The 23444-nt window shown below is 48.6% G+C and overlaps 1 protein-coding gene across 1 annotated transcript in view; it reads right to left on the bottom strand.

The window, feature by feature from the left end:
* The window catches only part of LOC144481836 (fidgetin-like), a 114076-nt gene that overhangs the window by 69414 nt on the left and 21218 nt on the right, over positions 1–23444 (bottom strand). Inside the window, exons 3-4 of the mRNA XM_078200989.1 lie at positions 17283–17478; positions 15406–15501 (exon numbers count right to left, since the gene is read on the bottom strand). Of these exons, the coding sequence (XP_078057115.1) occupies positions 15406–15501; positions 17283–17478 (292 nt within the window). The remainder of the gene's footprint in view (positions 1–15405; positions 15502–17282; positions 17479–23444) is intronic.

Raw genomic sequence — 23444 nt, 5'->3', positions numbered from 1 at the left:
AGAAGAGATCAGTTCAGATGGGAAATCGGGTAGAGCATTTTCCACCATGAATGTGAAGTTAATAGAATGTGAAGTTACCACGGAAGGTCATTGAAGCAGCCAATAAAAGTGGGTTTAAGAGACAATTAATAATGTTCCTGGAAAGGGAGAGAGGATATGATGAGAATCTCAGTAAAAGGAGTTAATGGATTGGACTGCTTGAGCCCAGTGACCTTTCCCTGTTCCGAAAATGTTCTTGTGTTTTTATGACTCGGGTCTGGATGGAGATTATTAGTCCGGGCCCACTTGTGCTATTAGTTATTGTGCTGAAGTGAATGGAGGGTCAGGTCAACTCTGAGCCAACACTGGCAGTGTAAGCTTCACTGGGTCACATCAGCTGGAAGCGGGGAAAGGGGCTGAATTTTATCCTCCCGCCCGCCAAGGGAATCAGAGCGAGCGAGGGGACGGACCATGGAAAAGTCCGTTGACCTCGGGTGGGATTTTCCAGTCTCGGGGCGAGCGCGGCTGGAAAATCCTGCCCAGTGTCTCACCGGAGGCGTGGGTTTAACAGCAGCAGCTCTGAGTTTCCTCTGGTTGGTGCAGTTAGCTTGGTAACAGCAGTGTCTTGAGTGGCTCGATCACACAGCGACCATCAGCATGATAAAAGCATTGCAGAGCAGTGTCTGCAACAACAGTGCTGGTTTTGATTCGATTTGATTTGATTTGTTATTGTCATGATTGAATGGTGGAGCAGACTCGATGGGCCGAATGGAATTTTCACAGTAACTTCATTGCAGTGTTAATGCAAGCCTACTTGTGACACGAATAAAGCTTTAAAAACTAATTCTGCCACTATATCTTATGGTCTCATGTATTGGGATACAATAAAAAGTATTGTTTCTTGTGCGCTATACAGACAAAGCATACCATTCATAGAGTACATAGGGGAGAAGGAAAGGAGAGAGTGCAGAATATAGTGTTACAGTCATAGCTAGGGTGGAGAGAAAGATCAGCTTAATATATCATTTAATTTTGATTTGATTTATTATTGTATCATGTATTGGGATACAGTGAAAAGTATTGTTTCTTGCGCACTATACAGACAAAGCATACCGTTCATAGAGTACATAGGGGAGAAGGAAAGGAGAGGGTGCAGAATATAGTGTTACAGTCATAGCTAGGGTGGAGAGAAAGATCAGCTTAATATATCATTTAATTTTGATTTGATTTATTATTGTATCATGTATTGGGATACAGTGAAAAGTATTGTTTCTTGCGCGCTATACAGACAAAGCATACCGTTCAGAGAGTACATAGGGGAGAAGGAAAGGGGAGGGTGCAGAATATAGTGTTACAGTCATAGCTAGGGTGTAGAGAAAGATCAACTTAATATTTGATTTATTATTGTCACATGTATTGGGATACAGTGAAAAGTATTGTTTCTTGCGCGCTATACAAACAAAGCATACTGTTCACAGAGTACATAGGGGAGAAGAAAAGGAGAGGATGCAGAATGTAGTGTTACAGTCATAGCTAGGGTGTAGAGAAAGATCAACTTAATATATCATTTGATTTTGATTTATTATTGTCACATGTATTGGGATACAGTGAAAAGTATTGTTTCTTGCGCACTTTACAGACAAAGCATACCGTTCATAGAGTACATAGGGGAGAAGGAAAGGAGAGGGTGCAGAATGTAGTGTCACAGATAGGGTGTAGAGAAAGATCAGCTTAATATAAGGTGGGTCCATTCAAAGGTCTGATGGCAGCAGGGAAGAAGCTTGTTCCTGATTAATCCCTGTGGCGCTGTTAGTGGAAACCAGCATCGGAACGACCTCTCTGACTTTTGAAAATCCTGGACGCGCTCAGCAGTGTCGAGACGAAAGTCGGGTTAATGTGTCTGCTTCTGCAAACAGAATCACAGAATCATTACAACGCAGGAGGAGGCCATTCGGCCCACCGGGTGTGCACTGGCTCGCAATTGCTGCTACATCCTCCTCAGATGCAGAAAGCTGGAGAGAAAGACTGTGGGCAGTGCTATTCGGGAGCAAGACAGGGACAAAGGCTGAATGGGCCACCATTTTTGCTATATGCACCTATTTTCTGATTGGTCTTTGAAAAGGGGGTAAAGGAAAATCAGCCCTCGTTACTTAAAACCGTTTCACTAACTGAAAGATCTTTGCAGATCAACTTCTAACAAAAGTGTCTGTTCGATTTGGCCTTTTGTCAAAGGCTTTCGAAAATGATTGACCTGCTTTGATTCTCTCAGTTAATTAATGTTCCACCGTTTAGTCAAGCTGTCAATAGTTGCGTCCCTCATCTGACCTTCTCTTATCAAAGCTCAGTACGGGCTGAAACTTGCCCTCAATTATCATAAAATGAATGACAAGTACACCATAACGTGTACTGACTGACACACACGCCATCAATTTACACCATGCTGTGAAAACCATTTTGCTGCACTTACAACATTTAAGACTATTCTGTCAGTAACCCACTGGACAATGGGCCACCCACCTTTCAGTAGAAATTTATTTTAGGTTTGAGGAGTTATTAGGGGTTGGGTTTTCATGCAGTCGAGTAGATGTGTAAGTCAGGTGGATTGGCCATGCCAAATTGTCCCTTAGTGTCCAAAGATGTGCAGGTTTGGTGGATTGGCCATGCCAAATTGCCCCTTAGTGTCCAAAGATGTGCAGGTTTGGTGGATTGGCCATGCCAAATTGCCCCTTAGTGTCCAAAGATGTGCAGGTTTGGTGGATTGGCCATGCCAAATTGCCCCTTAGTGTCCAAAGATGTGCAGGTCAGGTGGATTGGCCATGCCAAATTGTCCCTTAGTGTCCAAAGATGTGCAGGTTTGGTGGATTGGCCATGCCAAATTGCCCCTTAGTGTCCAAAGATGTGCAGGTCAGGTGGATTGGCCATGCCAAATTGCCCCTTAGTGTCCAAAGATGTGCGGGTTAGGTGGATTGGCCATGCCATATTGCCCCTTAGTGTCCAAAGATGTGCGGGTTAGGTGGATTGACCATGCCAAATTGCCCCTTAGTGTCCAAAGATGTGCGGGTTAGGTGGATTGGCCATGCCAAATTGCCCCTTAGTGTCCAAAGATGTGCGGGTTAGGTGGATTGGCCATGCCAAATTGCCCCTTAGTGTCCAAAGAAGTGCGGGTTAGGTGGATTGGCCATGTTAAATTGCCCATTAGTGTCCAAAGATGTGCAGGTTAGGTGGATTGGCCATGCTAAATTGCCCCTTAGTGTCCAAAGGTGTGTAGATTAGATGGATTGGCCATGCTAAATTGCCCCTTAGTGTCCAAAGGCGTGCAGGTTAGGTGGATTGGCCATGCTAAATTGCCCCTTAGGATCCAAAGATGCGTAAGTTAGGTCGATTGGCCATGCTAAATTTCCCCTTAGGATCTAAAGATGTGCAGGTTAGGTGGATTGGCCATGCTAAATTGTCCCTTAGTATCCAAAGGTGTGTAGATTAGATGGGTTGGCCATGCTAAATTGCCCCTTAGTGTCCAAAGATGTGCAGGTTAGGTGGATTGGCCAAGGTAAATTGCCCCTTACTGTCTAAAGATGTACAGGTTCGGGGGATTAACGGGGTAAATACATGGGGTTACGGGGATGGGGCCTGGGTAAGATGCTCTGTTGAAGGGTCAGTGCAGACTCGATGGGCTGAATGGCCTCCTTCTGCACTGTAAGGATTCCATAACTCTATGAATTACATTTTGAATGCCTCCAGAATTTCTGTCAGAGATTTATCAATCTTCCCAAGATTGGTTTTAAATTTACCTTTTACCGATTTCAATTTTTCCGCTTAACTCCCCCAGCTTACCGATGGAATCGTATTCTGGGGTTACTTCAGGACAGAGGACAGAGATTTAGCTTCCCAATCCATTCCAACAGCAGTCCGACCTAAACACTTCTGTTTTCACATCTCTGCTTTCTTTTTTTGTTTCAGGGTGACCAGACTGGACGCCACACTAGAAATATGGCCTGACCAGTTAAGCTGATGTCCTGGAGATTGTACTGTCCTGGGGCATTGCGTTAATCAGAGGGAGGAGCAGAAGAAACTCAACTGAAACGGGTGAGTAAAAGGGGGAGAGTGAAAATGAGGGATGGGAGACAGTGAGGGAGAAACATCAACATGAATCGTTCTCACGAAGTAGCTTCACTTCCTCTTTATGTGTCAATCATTAAGAATTTATCAACCCAGCCTTCAGTCTTCAAAAGCTTTCGAACCTTTTAGGCTGTTAAGTCACTCTTTCAGAAGTTGTCGAGGAACTCCCATTTATTGCAGCCCCCTTGTAAAACGATTCCTTCTTTAAAACAGAACCAGACTTTACATCCCCCTTGGGTGCTCTTTGCCATAATCATTGTTGACACTCCAAAGCTCAGAATGGTTATCAATCTGAATCTTAACTTAATCATAGAATCCCTGCTGTGCAGAAGGAGGCCATTCGGCTCATCACCAACTCATACCCAGGCTTATCTCATAACATCATGTCTTTACCCCAATAACCGATATATATTTGGACACTATGGGACAATTTAGCATGGCCAATCCATTTAACCTGCACATCTTTGGACACTAAGGGACAATTTAGCATGGCCAATCCATCTAACCCACACATCTTTGGACACTAAGGGACAATTTAGCATGGCCAATCCACCTAACCTGCACAACTTTGGACACTAAGGAGCAAATTAGCATGGCCAATCCACCTAACCTGCACATCTTTGGACACCAGAGTCATAGAGTCATAGAATCATAGAGTCTTAGAGGTTTACAGCATGGAAACAGGCCCTTTGGCCCAACTTGTTCATGCCGCCCTTTTATTTTTAAAACCCCTAAACTCATCCCAATTGCCCGCATTTGGCCCATATCCCTCTATACCCATCGTACCCATGTAACTATCTAAATGCTTTTTAAAAGATAAAGTTGTACCCGCCTCTACTACTACCTCTGGCAGCTTGTTCCAGACACTCACCACCCTCTGTGTGAGAAAATTGCCCCTCTGGACCCTTTTGTATCTCTCCCCTCTCACCTTAAACCTATGCCCTCTAGATTTAGACTCCCCTACCTTTGGGAAAAGATATTGACTATCTACCTTGTCCATGTCCCTCATTATTTTATAGACCTCTATAAGGTCACCCCTCAGCCTCCTACGCTCCAGAGAAAAAAGTCCCAGTCTATCCAGCCTCTCCTTATAACTCAATCCATCAAGTCCCAGTAGCATCCTAGCAAATCTTTTCTGCACTCTTTCTCGTTTAATAATATCCTTTCTATAATAGGGTGACCAGAATTGCACACAGTATTCCAAGTGTGGCCTTGCCAATGTCTTGTACAACTTTAACAAGACGTCCCAACACTAAATGGCAATTTAGCATGGCTCCCCTAACCTACACATCTTTGGACACTACGAGGCAATTTAGCATAGCCAATCCACTTAACCTACACATGGACTGTGGGAGGAAACCGGAGCACCCGGAGGAAACCCACGCGGACACGGGGAGAACGTACAAACTCCACACAGACAGTGACCCAAGCCAGAAATTGAATCCGGGTCCCTGGCGCTGTGAGGCAGCAGCGCTAACCACTGTGCCACTGCGTTGTCCCTGTTAATTCTTGTAATTATTTTATCCTTGCTGAAATGTTCTTTGCAATTTAACAATAATCTTACAGCATGTGCCAGTCATCTGAGCAAGAATTAGCAACCAATAGAGCTGCGAATTCAATCACTCATAAAGGGGCAGCGCCATTCCAAGTGACAGTTTGGATACAAAGGGGGCGATTCTTCCAAAAAAATTCGAAGTGCTGAATTCACGTGAAAACTGGAGTAAATCCCACTGGATTTTTTTTAGCGGGATTTTCAAAATGAATCTCCCACACTCTGTGTACTGCAGAGAGCCTCAGCATGACTAACTCCAGTGCACTGGGTCTATTCCCGCTGGAGAGGCTGGCAGCATGGCGCTGAGCGGGCCACTGCGCCTGTGCCCATCTATCGGGGTCGAGATTGGCGCATGCATTGTGGCCCCGCAGTGCCGGTCTCCCGATCACCTGTCAGCTCGATCGTTGGCCAGCCCCGCGACTCCCGTATCGCCAACCCCCCACAGCCTGATTGCTGCCACCCACCCCCGAACATATCCGGGTCCAACCTCCACCCCCCCCATCCCACCTCAATCTCACCCCCAAACCCCCGCAGCCCCGGTCTTCTAATCCACAGCCCCGATCCCCTGCCCCATTGCTGGCAGCCCTGAATCCACCCCCCACAGAGCCGAACCCCCCACTGCAGCCTCAACACACCTCCCCCCCCCCCCCAGCAGGCTGACCCCACGCACCCCCCCCCCCCCCCCGCCCCCCACCCTGATGGCCAGCCCCCATCGCTGGCCTCCCTCCCTCTGTCACTCAGCCCAAATGCAGAGTGGCAGCGGGACCCCCCCCCCACCCCCACTGATCGCCCCCCTCCCCCCCCAGAGGCCTCCTACCAAGCTCCATCCCTATTAGGCCCTGCCCCCTTGGCACCCTCCAATGCCCAATGGCTGGGCATTGCCACGTTGCCTCTTTGGCAGTGCCAGCCTGGGCCCCCGGCACTGCCAAGGTGGCAATGCCCAGGAGGCACTCCCCCGGCGCCCGACTCTCTGGGGGGCCTCGATGCCCCCCCACCCCCCCCCCGCTCTTCACTCCAGCAGGGTCAGGATGTCAGCTCCCTGCAAGTGGGGAGCTACTGTAAACCTCGCTGGAGTTGGGGGCAGAGGCTAGCGGGCCCGGAGAATTCAGTCCCGGGCCCACGAATGGGATTTAAATTGCATTTAAATTCAAATTTGAGCACATTCGGCAGCTCCACGCCGATTTCTATCGCGGAGATGACAGCACTGGAAATCTGGCTGCCCCGGAAACGCGCGGAGGCCATGGCGCTCAGCGGGGAGTCCACAAAACGGCCTCCCCTCGAGCCTCCTGGCCGCTGCGCTCCAAAAGCACCACCGGGGGCTGAGAGAAGCTCTGAGATGTTCCATGTATCTTCAAGAGCTTTCTAAGTGGGTATAAACTTTACGATATCTCTCTGCAGCTGGAAGTCAGACCTCTTTCTCTTGTGATTAATCCAGCGTTTGGACAGCCTTTTCCCCTTAATTATGAAGTGTTTTGACTAAAGCTTTATCGCTGAGTTTGGCTATGTTTCCTCCTTTTCAGTCTGTTCAGTATTTAAGAACAAAGAACAAAGAACAATACAGCACAGGAACAGGCCCTTCGGCCCACCAAGCCCGCGCCACTCCCCGGTCCAGGATTGAATCCTGAATCCAGGATCCCCGCCCAATTTTCCAGCCTATCTACATACCAATATCCTATCCACCGAGCTGTCCCTCACAGCTACGATGCTTTGTTCATCACAACCTATTAACTCACCCCCACCCCCCCATTCCAGACCATGTGATCTCCAGGGAGAGGCGAAAACCCAGAGTGAAAAACCCCAGGGCCAATATGGGGAAAAAAAAAATCTGGGAAATTCCTCTCCGACCCCCTGAGGCGATCGAAACGAGTCCAGGAGATCACAATGGCCCTGATCGGAAAATGCTTCCCAACCCTAATCATTTCCACTTCCACGAACACCATATGAATTCCCTGCCCCCGAGACAGGTTCCCAACTATCCGCAGTCTCGCTCTGTCGACTAATCCTCAAGACACTGGCCACTTCAAAAATAAAAAGACACAACCTATGAACTTCCATCAAATTCAGTGACCAGAAATTTTTCGTTGGAATAATTTATCCCGTTGTTGGGATGTCATTGTGTATTCGGAGATCAGACACTTGGGAGCGCTTTGGTAAAAATGAATGGAATTTCCTCTTTTTTCTGTTTCCTGCTCTGCATCCCATTATGTTGACCACGCGTGCAGACGGGGTCAAATCTCGCAGGAATACTTCCGGGCGTACATTACTACCGCGGGGCTCTAAGGTGAGCCCAGAGATAACTACCCGATGGTCGGAATTCTCGCCGGCGGCTGGGGTTATCCAGTCTCGCTGCTGTGTATGAAGGTTGGGCTGAGTGTCAAATTCTCTCTGGCAGTGATGGTGGAGCCGGTAGAATTCCAGCCAGCATTTCCTTCCCTCGCTTAATTTGAACACCACACCCAAAGCCAAATCCGAGGAACGGTAAGTCAATGGGTCAGTCAATGCTACAAATTCAGATAGCTTGGAGGTCACCGCCCTCGGAACCGTTGACGGTGAACCTCGGGCCTTTTCCTCTTCACACTGCGGTGGTTGGTTTAATGGGCATCGACATGGGAACTGGAGGTTCTTCCTGCGTCTGAGCAGAGGGTCAGGTGCTGCGTTCCACCACAGTTGGCATGGGGTTAGAAGAGAGTCCTGATTTGGTCAGGCTGAACCTGAATTCCCAACAGGGTCCAATCTTGGTGGATCTGTTTTTTCCAGCCACTAATTGGTCTGCATCTCTCCTCCAGATAAGGTCATCCCTGGTCTGGGCAGTGCAAAGGACAAGTCCAATCCGTAGCAGGAACACATTACTCTCCCGATGAGTAATTCCTGCCCAAAACACCTTGTCCCTGGTGGAAAACTCTGTGCTTTCCCTTGTTCTCACGCCGTTCCAGTTGTGCTTGTTGTTGTTAGTGTCCAAAGATGTGTAGGTTAGGTGGATTGGCCGTGCTAAATTGCCCCTTAGTGTCCAAAGATGTGCAGGTTAGGTGGATTGGCCATGCTAAATTGCCCCTCAGTGTCCAAAGATGTGCAGGTTAGGGGGATTGGCCGTGCTAAATTGCCCCTCAGTGTCCAAAGATGTGCAGGTTAGGTGGATTGGCCATGCTAAATTGCCCCTTAGTGTCCAAAGATGTGCAGGTTAGGTGGATTGGCCATGCTAAATTGCCCCTTAGTGTCCAAAGATGTGCAGGTTAGGTGGATTGGCCATGCTAAATTGCCCCTCAGTGTCCAAAGATGTGTCGGTTTGGTGGATTGGCCATGCTAAATTGCCCCTTAGTGTCCAAAGATGTGTAGGTTAGGTGGATTGACCATGCTAAATTGCCCCTCAGTGTCCAAAGATGTGTAGGTTAGGTGGATTGACCATGCTAAATTGCCCCTCAGTGTCCAAAGATGTGCAGGTTAGGTGGATTGGCCATGCTAAATTGCCCCTTAGTGTCCAAAGATGTGTAGGTTAGGTGGATTGGCCATGCTAAATTGCCCCTTAGTGTCCAAAGATGTGTAGGTTAGGTGGATTGGCCATGCTAAATTGCCCCTTAGTGTCCAAAGATGTGCAGGTTAGGGGGATTGGCCATGCTAAATTGCCCCTTAGTGTCCAAAGATGTGCAGGTTAGGTGGATTGGCCATGCTAAATTGCCCCTCAGTGTCCAAAGATGTGCAGGTTAGGTGGATTGGCCGTGCTAAATTGCCCCTCAGTGTCCAAAGATGTGCAGGTTAGGTGGATTGGCCATGCTAAATTGCCCCTTAGTGTCCAAAGATGTGCAGGTTAGGTGGATTGGCCATGCTAAATTGCCCCTTAGTGTCCAAAGATGTGCAGGTTAGGTGGATTGGCCATGCTAAATTGCCCCTCAGTGTCCAAAGATGTGTAGGTTAGGTGGATTGACCATGCTAAATTGCCCCTCAGTGTCCAAAGATGTGCAGGTTAGGTGGATTGGCCATGCTAAATTGCCCCTTAGTGTCCAAAGATGTGCAGGTTAGGTGGATTGGCCATGCTAAATTGCCCCTTAGTGTCCAAAGATGTGCAGGTTAGGTGGATTGGCCATGCTAAATTGCCCCTTAGTGTCCAAAGATGTGCAGGTTAGGAGGATTGGCCATGCTAAATTGCCCCTAGTGTCCAAAGATGTGCGGGTTAGGTGGATTGGCCATGCTAAATTGCCCCTTAGTGTCCAAAGATGTGCTGGTTAGGTGGATTGGCCATGCTAAATTGCCCCTTAGTGTCCAAACATGTGCGGGTTAGGTGGATTGGCATAAGGAGGCCATTCGGCCATCGAGTCTGCACCGACTCTCCGAAAGAGCATCTTACCCAATGGTTCAGCAAGCGCACCTCATTAACCTCGTCGCCAGTTTTGCCATGTATTTGGAGGCATGACACTCGGGAGCTCTTTGCTAAAAGCTAACGGGGCTTTATTCATGGCATGTGCTCATTCCCATGTCTGCTGCTTCTTTCTGTTTCCCGCTCAACAACTCGGTACATTGAGCGCGAGCGCTAACGGGGTCAAATCTCGCGAGAATACCTCCTTGCGTACATTACTACAGCAGGATTCTAGGGTGAGCCAAAAGACAAATACATACCCGATGTGGGTCAGGCCAACATTTATCACCCATTCCTAATGGACTTTGAGAAGGTGGTGGTGAGCTGTCTTTTTGGATTGCTGCAGTATGCCCACAGTGCTATGATATAGAATCCCTACAATGCAGGAGGAGGCCATTCGGCCCATTGAGCGCACACCAACAACAATCCCACCCAGGCCCTACCCCCGTATCCCCACGTATTTACCCTAGCTAATCGCCTGACACTAAAGGGCAATTTAGCATGGTCAATCCACCTAACCCGCACATCTTTGGACACTAAGGGGCAATTTAGCATGGCCAATCCACCTGACCTGCACATCTTTGGACACTAAGGGGCAATTTAGCATGGCCAATCCACCTAACCTGCACATCTTTGGACACTAAGGGGCAATTTAGCATGGCCAATCCACCTGACCTGCACATCTTTGGACACTAAGGGACAATTTAGCATGGTTAAACCACCTAACCTGCATATCTTTGGACATTAAGGGGCAATTTAGCATGGCTAATCCACCTAACCTGCACATCTTTGGACACTAAGGGGCAATTTAGCATGGCCAATCCACCTGACCTGCACATCTTTGGACACTAAGGGACAATTTAGCATGGTTAAACCACCTAACCTGCATATCTTTGGACATTAAGGGGCAATTTAGCATGGCTAATCCACCTAACCTGCACATCTTTGGACACTAAGGGGCAATTTAGCATGACCAATCCACCTAACCTACACATCTTTTGACTCTAAGGGACAATTTAGCATGGCCAATCCACCCAACCTGCACATCTTTTGACTCTAAGGGGCAATTTAGCATGGCCAATCCACCTAACCTGCACATCTTTGGACACTAAGGGACAATTTAGCATGGCCAATCCACCTAATCTGCATATCTTTGGACACCAAGGGGCAATTTAGCACGGCCAATCCACCTAACCTACACATCTTTGGACACTAAGGGGCAATTTAGCACGGCCAATCCACCTAACCTACACATCTTTGGACACTAAGGGGCAATTTAGCATGGCCAATCCACCTAACCCGCACATTTTTGGACACTAAGGGCAATTTAGCATGGCCAATCCACCTAACCTACACATCTTTGGACACTAAGGGGCAATTTAGCATGGCCAATCCACCTAACCTGCACATCTTTGGACACTAAGGGCAATTTAGCATGGCTAATCCACCTAACCTACACATCTTTGGACTGTGGGAGGAAACCGCAGCACTCGGAGGAAACCCACGCAGACCTTGGGGGAGAACATCCACACAGACAGTGATTCAAGCCGGGGATCGAATCCGGGTCCCTGGCGCTGTGAGACAGCAGTGCTAACCACTGTGCCACCAGGCCGCCCACCAGGGAGGGGTTGCAGGGTGTTGACTCATTGACTTTGCAGGTTTCTGTTAGCACTAATGGATTCTGATCATCTTAATTATGACATGTAATCCGTTGAAGTGGGGAAATGGATTTCCACTTTAAAAGCAAGACTTTGGGGGCTTAATTTCCGGTTTGTGATAAGCTCCTCTCAGTGTTATTACAATGCGCTGGTTTATTTGAGAGAGATTTAATGAGTGCATTCGGATAGGGCACCAGAAGGAACGCATTAACCAGTGCACTACCAGACAGAGTTAACCCCTCAGTGTCCAACTTACCTCTACTTCCAGACGACTCATTTAAATACTCCAGGCATGTGGCAACCCTGCCAGGGAACAGAAAGAATACCAGCAGCACTCTGCAAGTGTAACTCAAAGAACAAAGAACAAAGAAAATTACAGCACAGGAACAGGCCCTTCGGCCCTCCAAGCCTGCACCGACCATGCTGCCCGACTGAACTAAAACCCCCTACCCTTCCGGGGACCATATCCCTCTATTCCCATCCTAATCATGTATTTGTCAAGATGCCCCTTAAAACTCACTATCGTATCCGCTTCCACTACCTTCCCCGGCAACGAGTTCCAGGCACCCACCACCCTCTGTGTAAAAAATCTGCCTCGTACATCGCCTTTAAGCCTTGCCCCTCGCACCTTAAACCTGTGCCCCCTAGTAATTGACTCTTCCACCCTGGGAAAAAGCTTCTGACTAACCCATGTCATCCCGTTTTCCCATTTGACTCCCTGGAAAATGAAAGGCCGCCATTTAATATTCATAGAATCCTATGGTGCAGAAGGAGGCCATTTGGCCCATCGAGTCTGCACCGACCACAATCCCATCCAGGCCCTATTCCCATAACCCCATGCTTTTACCCTAGCTAGTCCCCCTGATACTAAGGGTCAATTTGCAGGGCATTAAAAGGCAATTTAGCATGGCAAATCGACCTAATTGACGCCTCATTGGACACTAAGGGGCAATTTAGCATGCCCAATCCCCCTAACCTGCACATCTTTGGAGTGTGGGAGGAAACCAGAGCACCCGGAGGAAACCCACACAGACACGGGGGAGAACGTGCAAACTCCACACAGACAATGTCCCAAGCCAGGAATCGAACCCGGGTCCCTGGTGCTATAAGGCAGCAGTGCTAACCACTGTGCCACCGTGCCGTCATTAATCATTGGAACCTTGCTTGTCCCAGGCTTGGCCTATGCTTGAGTTAATGGATCTCGGTTGGATTGTGGTCTGAGGGTTGCAATCCACTTCAGTACCCCTGGGTCAGTGGGAAGGTTTCCTGCTCTCATTCATTATCCAGTGACCACAATGCGCCAAGTGAGAATAGGATCAGGCTTGACTGTGATGCCACCCAGTGTTGAATGAACTGCCATTACTTAAGCTCCAATCATAAACTAGCCTGCCTGACAGTCACTCACCTCCTGACTCCCCAAAGCCTGTCCACCATCTACAAGGCACAAGTCAGGAGTGTGATGGAATACTCCCCACTTGCCTGGATGGGTGCAGCTCCAACAACACTCAAGAAGCTCAACACCATCCAGGACAAAGCAGCCCCGCTTGATTGGCCCCCCATCCACAAACACCCACTCCCTCCACCACCGACGCTCAGTAGCAGCAGTGTGTACTATCTACAAGATGCACTGCAGCAACTCACCAAGGCTCCTTAGGCAGCACCTTCCAAACCCACGACCACTTCCATCTAGAAGGACAAGGGCAGCAGATACCTGGGAACACCATCACCTGTAAGTTCCCCTCCAAGCCACTCGCCATCCTGACTGGCAAATATGTCGGCCGTTCCTTCATTGTCACTGGGTCAAAATCCTGGAATTCCCTCCCTAACAGCACTGTGGGTGTACCTACACCACACGGACTGACTGATGTCCAATAACAATCCTGGAACTCCCTCCCTAACAGCACTGTGGGTGGACCTACACCACATGGACAGACTGATGTCCAAGAACAATCCCGGAACTCACTCCCTAACAGCACTGTGGGTGTACCTACACCACATGACTGCAGCAGTTCAAGAAGGCAGCTCACCATCACCTTCTCAAGGGGCAATTAGGGATGGGCAACAAAGATTGGCCGAGCCAGCTGCGCTCTGACTCCATAAAGATGATTTTGTAATGAATGGAGCATTGTACCATGCAATTCACAGTGCATTATTCTGCTGTGAAGGTGCAGCTCTGCTTAATCTGGCCTGTCCCTTTAAGATGACAAGGTTGAATTCTTGTGAATAGTACGTCAAGTCTGCAAAGGGTGCTTTCAAAATGCAACCATACTGCCTCTTTCCCTAAAATCTGCTTTTTATATTATTTTTACTCATTGGATGTGGGTGTTGCTGGGCCAAGCATTGAAGCCCAATCCATCACTCAAACCAGCCTCCCATCCATTGACTCTGTCTACACTTCCCGCTGCCTCGGAAAAGCAGCCAGCATAATCAAAGACCCCACGTACCCTGGATATTCTCTCTTCCACCTTCTTCCATCGGGAAAAAGATACAAAAGTCTGAGGTCACATACCAACCGACTCAAGAACAGCTTCTTCCCTGCTGCTGTCAGACTTTTGAATGGACCCACCTTGCATTAAGCTGATCTTTCTCTACACCCTAGCTATGACTGTAACACTACATTCTGCACTCTCTCCTTTCCTTCTCTATGAACAGTATGCTTTTTCTGGACCGTGCGTAAGAAACAATACTTTTCACTGTATCCCAATACATGTGACAATAATAAATCAAATCAAATATTAAGTTGATCTTTCTCTACACCCTAGCTATGACTGTAACAGCACATTCTGCACTCTCTCCTTTCCTTCTCTATGAACAGTATGCTTTGTCTGTATAGCGCGCAAGAAACAATACTTTTCACTGTATCTGAATACATGTGACAATAATAAATCAAATATTAAGTTGGTCTTTCTCTACACCCTAGCTATGACTGTAACACTACATTCTGCATTCTCTCCTTTCCTTCTCTATGAACGGTATGCTTTTTCTGTACAGTGCGCAAGAAACAATACTTTTCACTGTATCTGAATACATGTGACAATAATAAATCCAATATTAAGTTGGTCTTTCTCTACACCCTAGCTATGACTGTAACACTACATTCTGCACCCTCTCCTTTCCTTCTCCCCTATGTATTCTATGAACGGTATGCTTTGTCTGCGCGCAAGAAACAATACTTTTCGCTGTATCCCAATGCATGTGACAATAATAAATCAAACATTGAGATGATCTTTCTCTACACCCTAGCTATGACTGTAACACTACATTCTGCACTCTCTCCTTTCCTTCTCTATGAATGGTATGCTTTGTCTGTATAGCGCGCGAGAAACAATACTTTTCGCTGTATTCCAATACATGTGACAATAATAAATCAAATCAAATTATTACCTATCCCTAATTGCTCTTGAACTGAGTGTCTTGTGAGGCCCATTTCAGAGGTCAGTTAAGAATCAACCACATTGTTGTGGCTCTGGAGTCACATGTAGGCCAGGCTGGGTAAGGACGGCAGATTTCCTTCCCTAAAGGGCATTAGTGAACCAGATGGGTTTGTCCAACAATGGTCATCATTAGACTTTTAATTCCAGCTATTTTCTATTGAATTCAAATTTCACCATCTGCCGTGGTGGGATTCGAACCCGGGTCCCTGAAGTAATACCCTAGTGCAGGGACAATACCACGACACCACTGCCTCCTCCCGGTAGATGGGGTTTGAACGTTAAGGTGGGCGGGGCTCAGAAATACTGCTACTCGCCAACCTGCCAGTTTCCTGACCTCAGTCCCTGGCATTTTGGCACAAGTGCGTTTGGGGTTGTGCGGGCAGCCCGGCCCATAAGGCAGGTAGCCAATCAGGGCTGAGGAAGAGGCTTATTAAGCACAGTTAAGAGAGGCCAACTGTGATTTTCCAATCAACCTCCCATCTCCCCGACGCGACAGGGGCCAATTCGTCTGCCTGGAGACGCCTCCATGTTGGACAACCCTCTGGGTTACTTACCCTGAGCTGGAAGGCTTCCAACTGGCCCTGCAGACTCGAAAGCCTGGACAGGGAACTTGTCCCGCAATGCCAATGCAGTGCAGAAGGGGGCCATTTAGCCCATCAAGTCTGCACCAACTCTCCGAAAGAGCATCTTACCCAGGCCCCATCCCCATTACCCCATGTATTTACCCTATTAATTCCCCTAACCTACACATCTTTGGACATGAAGGGGCAATTTAGCATGGCCAATCCACCTCACCTACACATCTTTGGACACTAAGGGACAATTTAGCATGACCAATCCACCTAACGTAAACATCTTTGGACACTAAGGGGCAAGTTAGCATGGCCAATCCACCTAACCGACATATCTGTGGACACGAAGGGGCAATGTCCCATGGCTAATCCAACTAACCTGAAATCTATGGATACGAAGGGGCAATTTACCACGTCCAAGCCACCTAACCTGTATATCTTTGGACACTAAAGGGCAACTTAGCATGGCCAATCCACCTAACCTACACACCTGTGGACACTAAGGGGCAATTTAGCATGGCCAATCCACCTAACCTACACACCTGTGGACACTAAGGGGCAATTTAGCATGGCCAATCCACCTAACCTACACATCTTTGGACACTAAGGGACAGTTTAGCATGGCCAATCCACCTAACCTACACATCTTTGGACACTAAAGGGCAATTTAGCATGGCCAATCCACCTAACCTACACACCTGTGGACACTAAGGGGCAATGTCCCATGGCAATCCAACTAACCTGCAAATCTATGGATACTAAGGGACAATTTACCACGGCCAATCCACCTAACCTGTGTATCTTTGGACACTAGGGGACAATTTAGCATGGCCAATCCCCCTAACCTACACATCTTTGGACACTAAGGGACAATTTAGCATGGCCAATCCACCTAACCTGCACATCTTTGGACATTAAGGGACAATTTAGCATGGCCAATCCCCCTAACCTACACATCTTTGGACACTAAGGGACAATTTAGCATGGCCAATCCACCTAACCTGTACATCTTTGGACTGTGGGAGGAAACCCACGCAGACACGGGGGTGCAGACTCCACACAGACAGTCACCCGAGGCCGGAATAGAACCCGGGTCCCTGGCGCTGTGAGGTAGCAGTGCTAACCACTGTGCCACCGTGCCGCCCAATTTGACCTGACAGCCAAAGAGTTGTTATTGGGCTGATTTGTCTTCCTCCATTAACCTTACGCCTGCGCGTGTTCGTTCCAAGAGGATCACCTCACTGCAGATAATTATACAAGTTGCCCTGTGAGGCCAGAAAAATGTGTGGGCTCCCTCAGGCGTGCAGTATCAATCAGACTGAATGGCTGCACCTTGACACGTCAGAATAGAAGAATGAAACCCGAGAGATCAGTTTATTCACACTTGTTGAGTTACAGCAGCGTCGCAATGAGTTCTGACCTGGATTAAAACTGACCTACGAGAGCTCAAACAACGAAACTGATCACTTCATCACTTTCCTGGCAAGTATGTATCTCATATTTCACAATGTGCATGGTACACACACACACACACACAGAGTTGTGTCAGGCTGAAACACCAGTTAGCCTGTATTATGCAGCTGTACAATAAAACTTTGACACAATGAGATGCCGATGATTTACGACGGTTGGGCTTCTTGTCTTGGGCATTCGTCCCTTCAGAGGAGTTTTGCTTCCGAACTGTTTCATTCCTTTGAAACCAGTTATTTATTGCCACTTGTCTCTGTTTTACCCACAATGGACAGGGTTCGTGCGCGTGGCTTTCCCTCTCGTACGCACGCACCAGTTTCCAGAAGAGAATTCTTGCCATTGGCGCACCCTTTGGAAGATAAGACCATCGGAAATAGGAACAGAAAGAAGGCCATTCAACCCTTTGCTGCCAGTTGATATGATCCCGGCTCATGCCACACTTATTAAGTGATCCCCAATCTGGCCCACACAAGCCTTCCAGCATTCCTCACCCCCATCAAAATGTCCGAGTTGCTGTGGCAACGGGAAATGTTCGAGCGCTTCGCGTTTCTAAGTGTCCAGGTCACCAATAACCTGTCCTGGTCCCTCCATGCTGACACTATAGTTAAGAAAGCCCCACCAATGCCTCAACTTTCTCAGGAGACTAAGGAAATTTGGCATGTCAGCTATGACTCTCACCAACTTTTACAGATGCACCATAGAAAGCATTCTTTCTGGTTGTATCGCAGCTTGGTATGGTTCCTGCTCTGCCCAAGACCGCAAGAAACTACAAAGCGTCGTGAACATAGCCCAGTCCATCACGCAAACTAGCCTCCCATCCATTGACTCTGTTTTTCCCGCTGCCTCAGGAAAAGCAGCCAGCATAATTAAGGACCCCCATGCACCCCGGACATTCTCTCTTCCACCTTCTTCCATCGGGAAAAAGATGCAAAAGTCTGAGGTCACATACCAACCGACTCAAGAACAGCTTCTTCCCTGCTGCTGTCAGACCTTTGAATGGACTTACCTTATATTATGCGATTGTTTCTCGACACCCTATCTGTAACTGCAACACTATATTCTGCACCCTCTCCTTTCCTTCTCCACTATGTACTCTATGAATGGTATGCTTTGTCTGTATAGCGTGCAAGAAACAATACCTTTCACTGTATCCCAATACATGGAACAATAATAAATCAAATATTAAGCTGGTGTTTCTCTACACCTCAGCTATGAGTGTAATGCTACATTCTGCACTCTCTCCTCTCGTTCCCCCCTATGTACTCTATGAACGGTATGCTTTGTCTGTATCGTGCGCAAGAAACAATACTTTTCACTGCATCCCAATACATGTGACAATAATAAATCAAATCAAATATTAAGCTGATCTTTCTCTACACCCTAGCTATGACTGTAACACTACATTCTGCACCCTCTCCTTTCCTTCTCCCCTATGTACTCTATGAACGGTATGCTTTGTCTGTATAGCACGCAAGAAACAATACTTTTCACTGTATCCCAATACATGTGACAAGAATAAATCACATTATTTTTCCTGCATGTTGTAATCAGGGCCTATGCAGAGTGACGGCAACGATGCCAAATTTCTTTCCATCACCAAGGAGGCCAAGAATCTCTCCCGTTCTTGCCATCAGCCATTGGCATGTTTGGAAGGATTTGCAGGTTGACACTCAACCTGTTTGGCTGCGTTATGAACGCACCTTCCTTGGACATCAACTCCTGGGGTGGGATTCGAACCTGGAATTCCTGGCTCCGAGGCAGGGATGCTAACCCCATTGCGTCACAAGAGCCCCTCACGACTGGCGTGCTGCAATTGGCAAAAAAATGAAATGGATAATTGCAGGACAAATTATGACATGATCCAGTTATGTTGTCCAAGTTCTTTAAAGTTTAGTTATCTGTGTCACAAGGAGGTTTACATTCACACTGCAATGAAGTTACTGTGAAATTCCCCTCAACACTCCTGTTCGGGTTGCACTGAGGGAGAATTTAGCATGGCCAATGCACTTAACCAGCATGTCTTTTGGACTGTGGGAGGAAACCAGAGTACCCGGAAGAAACCCACGCAGACACGGGGAGAACATGCAGACTCCACACAGACAGTGACCCAAGCCGGGAATTGAACCCGGGTCCCTGGAGCTGTGAGGCAGCAGTGCTGACCACTGTGCCACCATGCCACCCCAGTACCAGTTTTAGACTTGGTATAGACTCAAGCATTTATTGCAGAGCCCCCCGCTGCTGCTCTGGAATGGGACACAGGGGGCACGAACTAAAGCTAAAGCTTTCTCCAACACTCAGATCTGATCCTGCAGCCTGGGCCCACTGGGAGATTCGACACTGGGAGCTGAGGTAATCTGGTGCTCTGGAGATTCTGTGCTTGCCCTTTATTTACATGGAATTTACCAATGTTTACCAGTGAGGTAAAATAAGAATTTACCATCGAGGAGGTGCAACTCTATAAGGTATTGGTGACCCACACCTGGGGTAATTTGTACAATTTTGTCCCCTTACTTACAGAATGATTTAATTGCATTCGAGGCTGTTCAGATGTGGTTCATAGATTCCGACAGTGCAGAAGGAGGCCATTCAGCCCATCGAGTCTGCACCGATCACAGTCCCACCCAGGCCCTATCCCCATAACCAGATTTATTTACCCTAGCCAGTCCCCGTGACACTAAGGGACAATTTAGCATGGCCAATCCACCTAACCTGCACATCTTTGGACACTAAGGGGCAATGTGGCATGGCCAATCCACCGAACCTGCACATCTTTGGACACTAAGGGACAATTTAGCATGGCCAATCCACCTAACCTGCACATCTTTGGACACTAAGGGGCAATTTAGCATGGCCAATCCACCTAACCTGCACATCTTTGGACACTAAGGGACAATTTAGCATGGCCAATCCACCTAACCTGCACATCTTTGGACACTAAGGGGCAATGTGGCATGGCCAATCCACCTAACCTGCACATCTTTGGACACTAAGGGACAATTTAGCATGGCCAATCCACCTAACTTGCACATCTTTGGACACTAAGGGGCAATTTAGCATGGCCAATCCACCTAACCTGCACATCTTTGGACACTAAGGGACAATTTAGCATGGCCAATCCACCTAACCTGCACATCTTTGGACACTAAGGGGCAATGTGGCATGGCCAATCCACCTAACCTGCACATCTTTGGACACTAATGGACAATTTAGCCTGGCCAATCCACCTAACCTGCACATCTTTGGACACTAAGGGACAATTTAGAATGGCCAATCAACCTAACCTGCACATCTTTGGACTGTGGGAGGAAACCGGAGCATCCGGAGGAAACCCACGCAGACACGGGGAGAACGTGCAAACTCCACACAGACAGTGACCCGAGCCGGGAATCGAACCCGGGTCCCTGGTACTGTGAGGCAGCAGCGCTAACCACTGTGCTACCGTGCCGCCCCAATCACTGGATTGATTCCAGAAATGAGGGGTTTGTCTTACGAAGAGTGATTGACAGTTTAGGGCTGTACTCTTAAGTGTTTAGAAAAATGTGCAGAGATCTAATTGAGGTATATAAGATGATAAAAGGAATTGACAGGGTAGACATAGAGAGGATGTTTCCTCAGGGTGGCACGGCGGCACAGTGGTTAGCGCTACTGCTTCACAGCGCCAGGGATCCGGGTTCAATTCCCGGCTTGGGTCACTGTCTGTATGGAGTCTGCACGTTCTCCCCGTGTCTGCGTGGGTTTCCTCCGGGTGCTCCGGTTTCCTCCCACAGTCCAAAGATGTGCAGGTTAGGTGTATTAGCCATGCTAAATTGACCCTTAGTGTCAGGGGGGTTAGCAGGGTAAATACATGGGGATATGGGGATAAGACCTGAGTGGGACTGTTTTCTGTGCAGGCTCTATGGGCCGAATGACCTCCTTCTGCACTGTAGGGATTCAATAATTCCCCTGACACTAAGGGGCAATTTAGCATGGTCAATCCACCTAACCTGCACATCTTTGGACACTAAGGGGCAATTTAGCATGGCCAATCCACCTAACCTGCACATCTTTGGACACTAAGGGGCAATTTAGCATGGCCAATCCACCTAACCTACACATCTTTGGACACTAAGGGGCAATTTAGCATGGCCAATCCACCTAACCTGCACATCTTTGGACACTAAGGGGCAATTTAGCATGGCCAATCCACCTAACCTGCACATCTTTGGACACTAAGGGGCAATTTAGCATGGCCAATCCGCCTAACTCGCACATCTTTGGACACTAAGGGGCAATTTAGCATGGCCAATCCACCTAACCTGCACATCTTTGGAGTGTGGGAGGAAACCGGAGCACCCGGAGGAAACCCACACAGACATGGGGAGAACGTGCAAATTCCACACAGACAGTGACCCGAGGCCGGGAATCGAACCCGGGTCCCTGGCGCTGTGAGGCAGCTGTGCTAACCACCGTGCCACCCTGGATAAGAGGATACTGGCCAATCCTCCACTCCACTTTCTCCCCAAGCCCAGTCCCAATCGGTCCTGCTCCCCTGTGGGAAACGGTGGTCCGCGAGCGGGATTTAATTGCAGCGGAAACTTAAGACAAAGGCTTCAGTCTTCCAGCCGTTTGGTCAGAGGAGATTTCAGTTCTTCTGACTGTCAGGCCAATCAGAGACGGTGGGGTGGGGATTGGTGGGGGGTGGGTGGGGGGGTGGGGGGTGGGTGGGGGGGGTGGGTGGTGGGTGGGGGGGGGGGGTGGCGTTCAAAGGGATCGACAGTGGGGCAGAGCAGAATGCCGTAGCGTAGATATGGGAACTGGTGCGTTTCCGGGTGACATTCCCCAGACACAGCATACAGCTGGCAATCCGAAGCGGACCCAAGGATAGATCTGGAACTAATCAACCGCTTGTTACGCTTTTAGCTTCCCCTGTAAGTAAAGCCAGTAGCTGGGAATTAGCTGGAAATGGTTTGCATGGGCGGTGCTCTCTCAGATATGGAAACTGAGAGTTGCCCCCATCCTGTCGGTGGAAAGGCCCAAGCTGCACATTTTCCCAGCCGGCTGCTCCATCCAGAAATCGGACCCTCCTGGGTGTCGGGTTCCTGAGCTGCATCAAGTTGTAATTACGGCAGAAATGCCAACGTGCCGGCTGACCGATGTGTCAAGCTGTCAAAATAAAGTATATGGTGGATCTGGTTATTTCATTCAGCACATTTACCCGAATGGCACCTCACAGACTTTCAGGTCACACATTCAGCACACGGAAACCACTTCCCGTCACCCTCATAGAAACCATAGAAACCCTACAGTGCAGAAGGAGGCCATTCGGCCCATCGAGTCTGCACCGACCACAATCCCACCCAGGCCCTACCCCCACATATTTACCCGCTAATCCCGCTAACCTATGCATCTCAGGACTTTAAGGGGCAATTTTTAACCTGGCCAATCAACCTAACCCGCACATCTTTGGACTGTGGGAGGAAACCGGAGCACCCGGAGGAAACCCACGCAGACACGAGGAGAATGTGCAAACTCCGCACAGACAGTGACCCGAGCCGGGAATTGAACCCAGGATCCTGGAGCTGTGAAGCAGCAGTGCTAACCACTGTGCTACCGTGCCGCCAAGGCTGGGAACTCTTGCGTGCTTTGTCCGATGACCAGATGAGGCAGCCCACTATTCGTGTCTGTTCAACATTTAAGATTTTATTTTTGTCTTGTGTGGGAGGGCTAAAGTATGATTTCCATGGTGAGCGAACCAGGGCGCCGCGGTGGCACAGTGGTTAGCACTGCAACCTCACAACGCCAGGGTCCCGGGTTCGATTCCGGCCTCGGGTCACTGTCTGTGTAGAGACTACACATTCTCCCCGTGTCTTGTTGAGGGCGGCACAATGGCACAGTGGTTAGCTCCGCTGCCTCACAGCACCAGTTCGATTCCCACTTGGGTCACTGTCTGTGCGGAGTCTGCACGTTCTCCCCATGTCTGCGTGGGTTTCCTCCGGGTGCTCCGATTCCCTCTACAGTCCAAAAGACGTGCCAGTTAGATGCATTGGCCATGTTAAATTCTCCCCCAGTGTACCCGAACAGGCGCCGGAGTGTGGCAACTAGGTGATTTTCATAGTACAGGGGCACAGTAGCACAGTGAGTAGCGCTGTTGCCTCACAGCGCCAGTTCGATTCCGGCCTCGGGTCACTGTCTGTGTGGCGTTTGCACATTCTTCCCGTGTCTGCGTGGGTTTCCTCCGGGTGCTCCGGTTTCCTCCCACAGACCAAAGATGTGCGGGTTAGTTTGATTGGCCATGCTAAATTGACCCTAGTGTCAAGGGGACTAGCTAGGGCAAAT

Source organism: Mustelus asterias, chromosome X (genome assembly GCF_964213995.1).
Source record: "Mustelus asterias chromosome X, sMusAst1.hap1.1, whole genome shotgun sequence".
NCBI classification, from domain to species: Eukaryota; Metazoa; Chordata; class Chondrichthyes; order Carcharhiniformes; family Triakidae; genus Mustelus; species Mustelus asterias.
The sequence above is the reverse complement of the archived record's forward strand: the minus strand, read 5'-3'. Positions and strand labels throughout refer to the sequence as shown.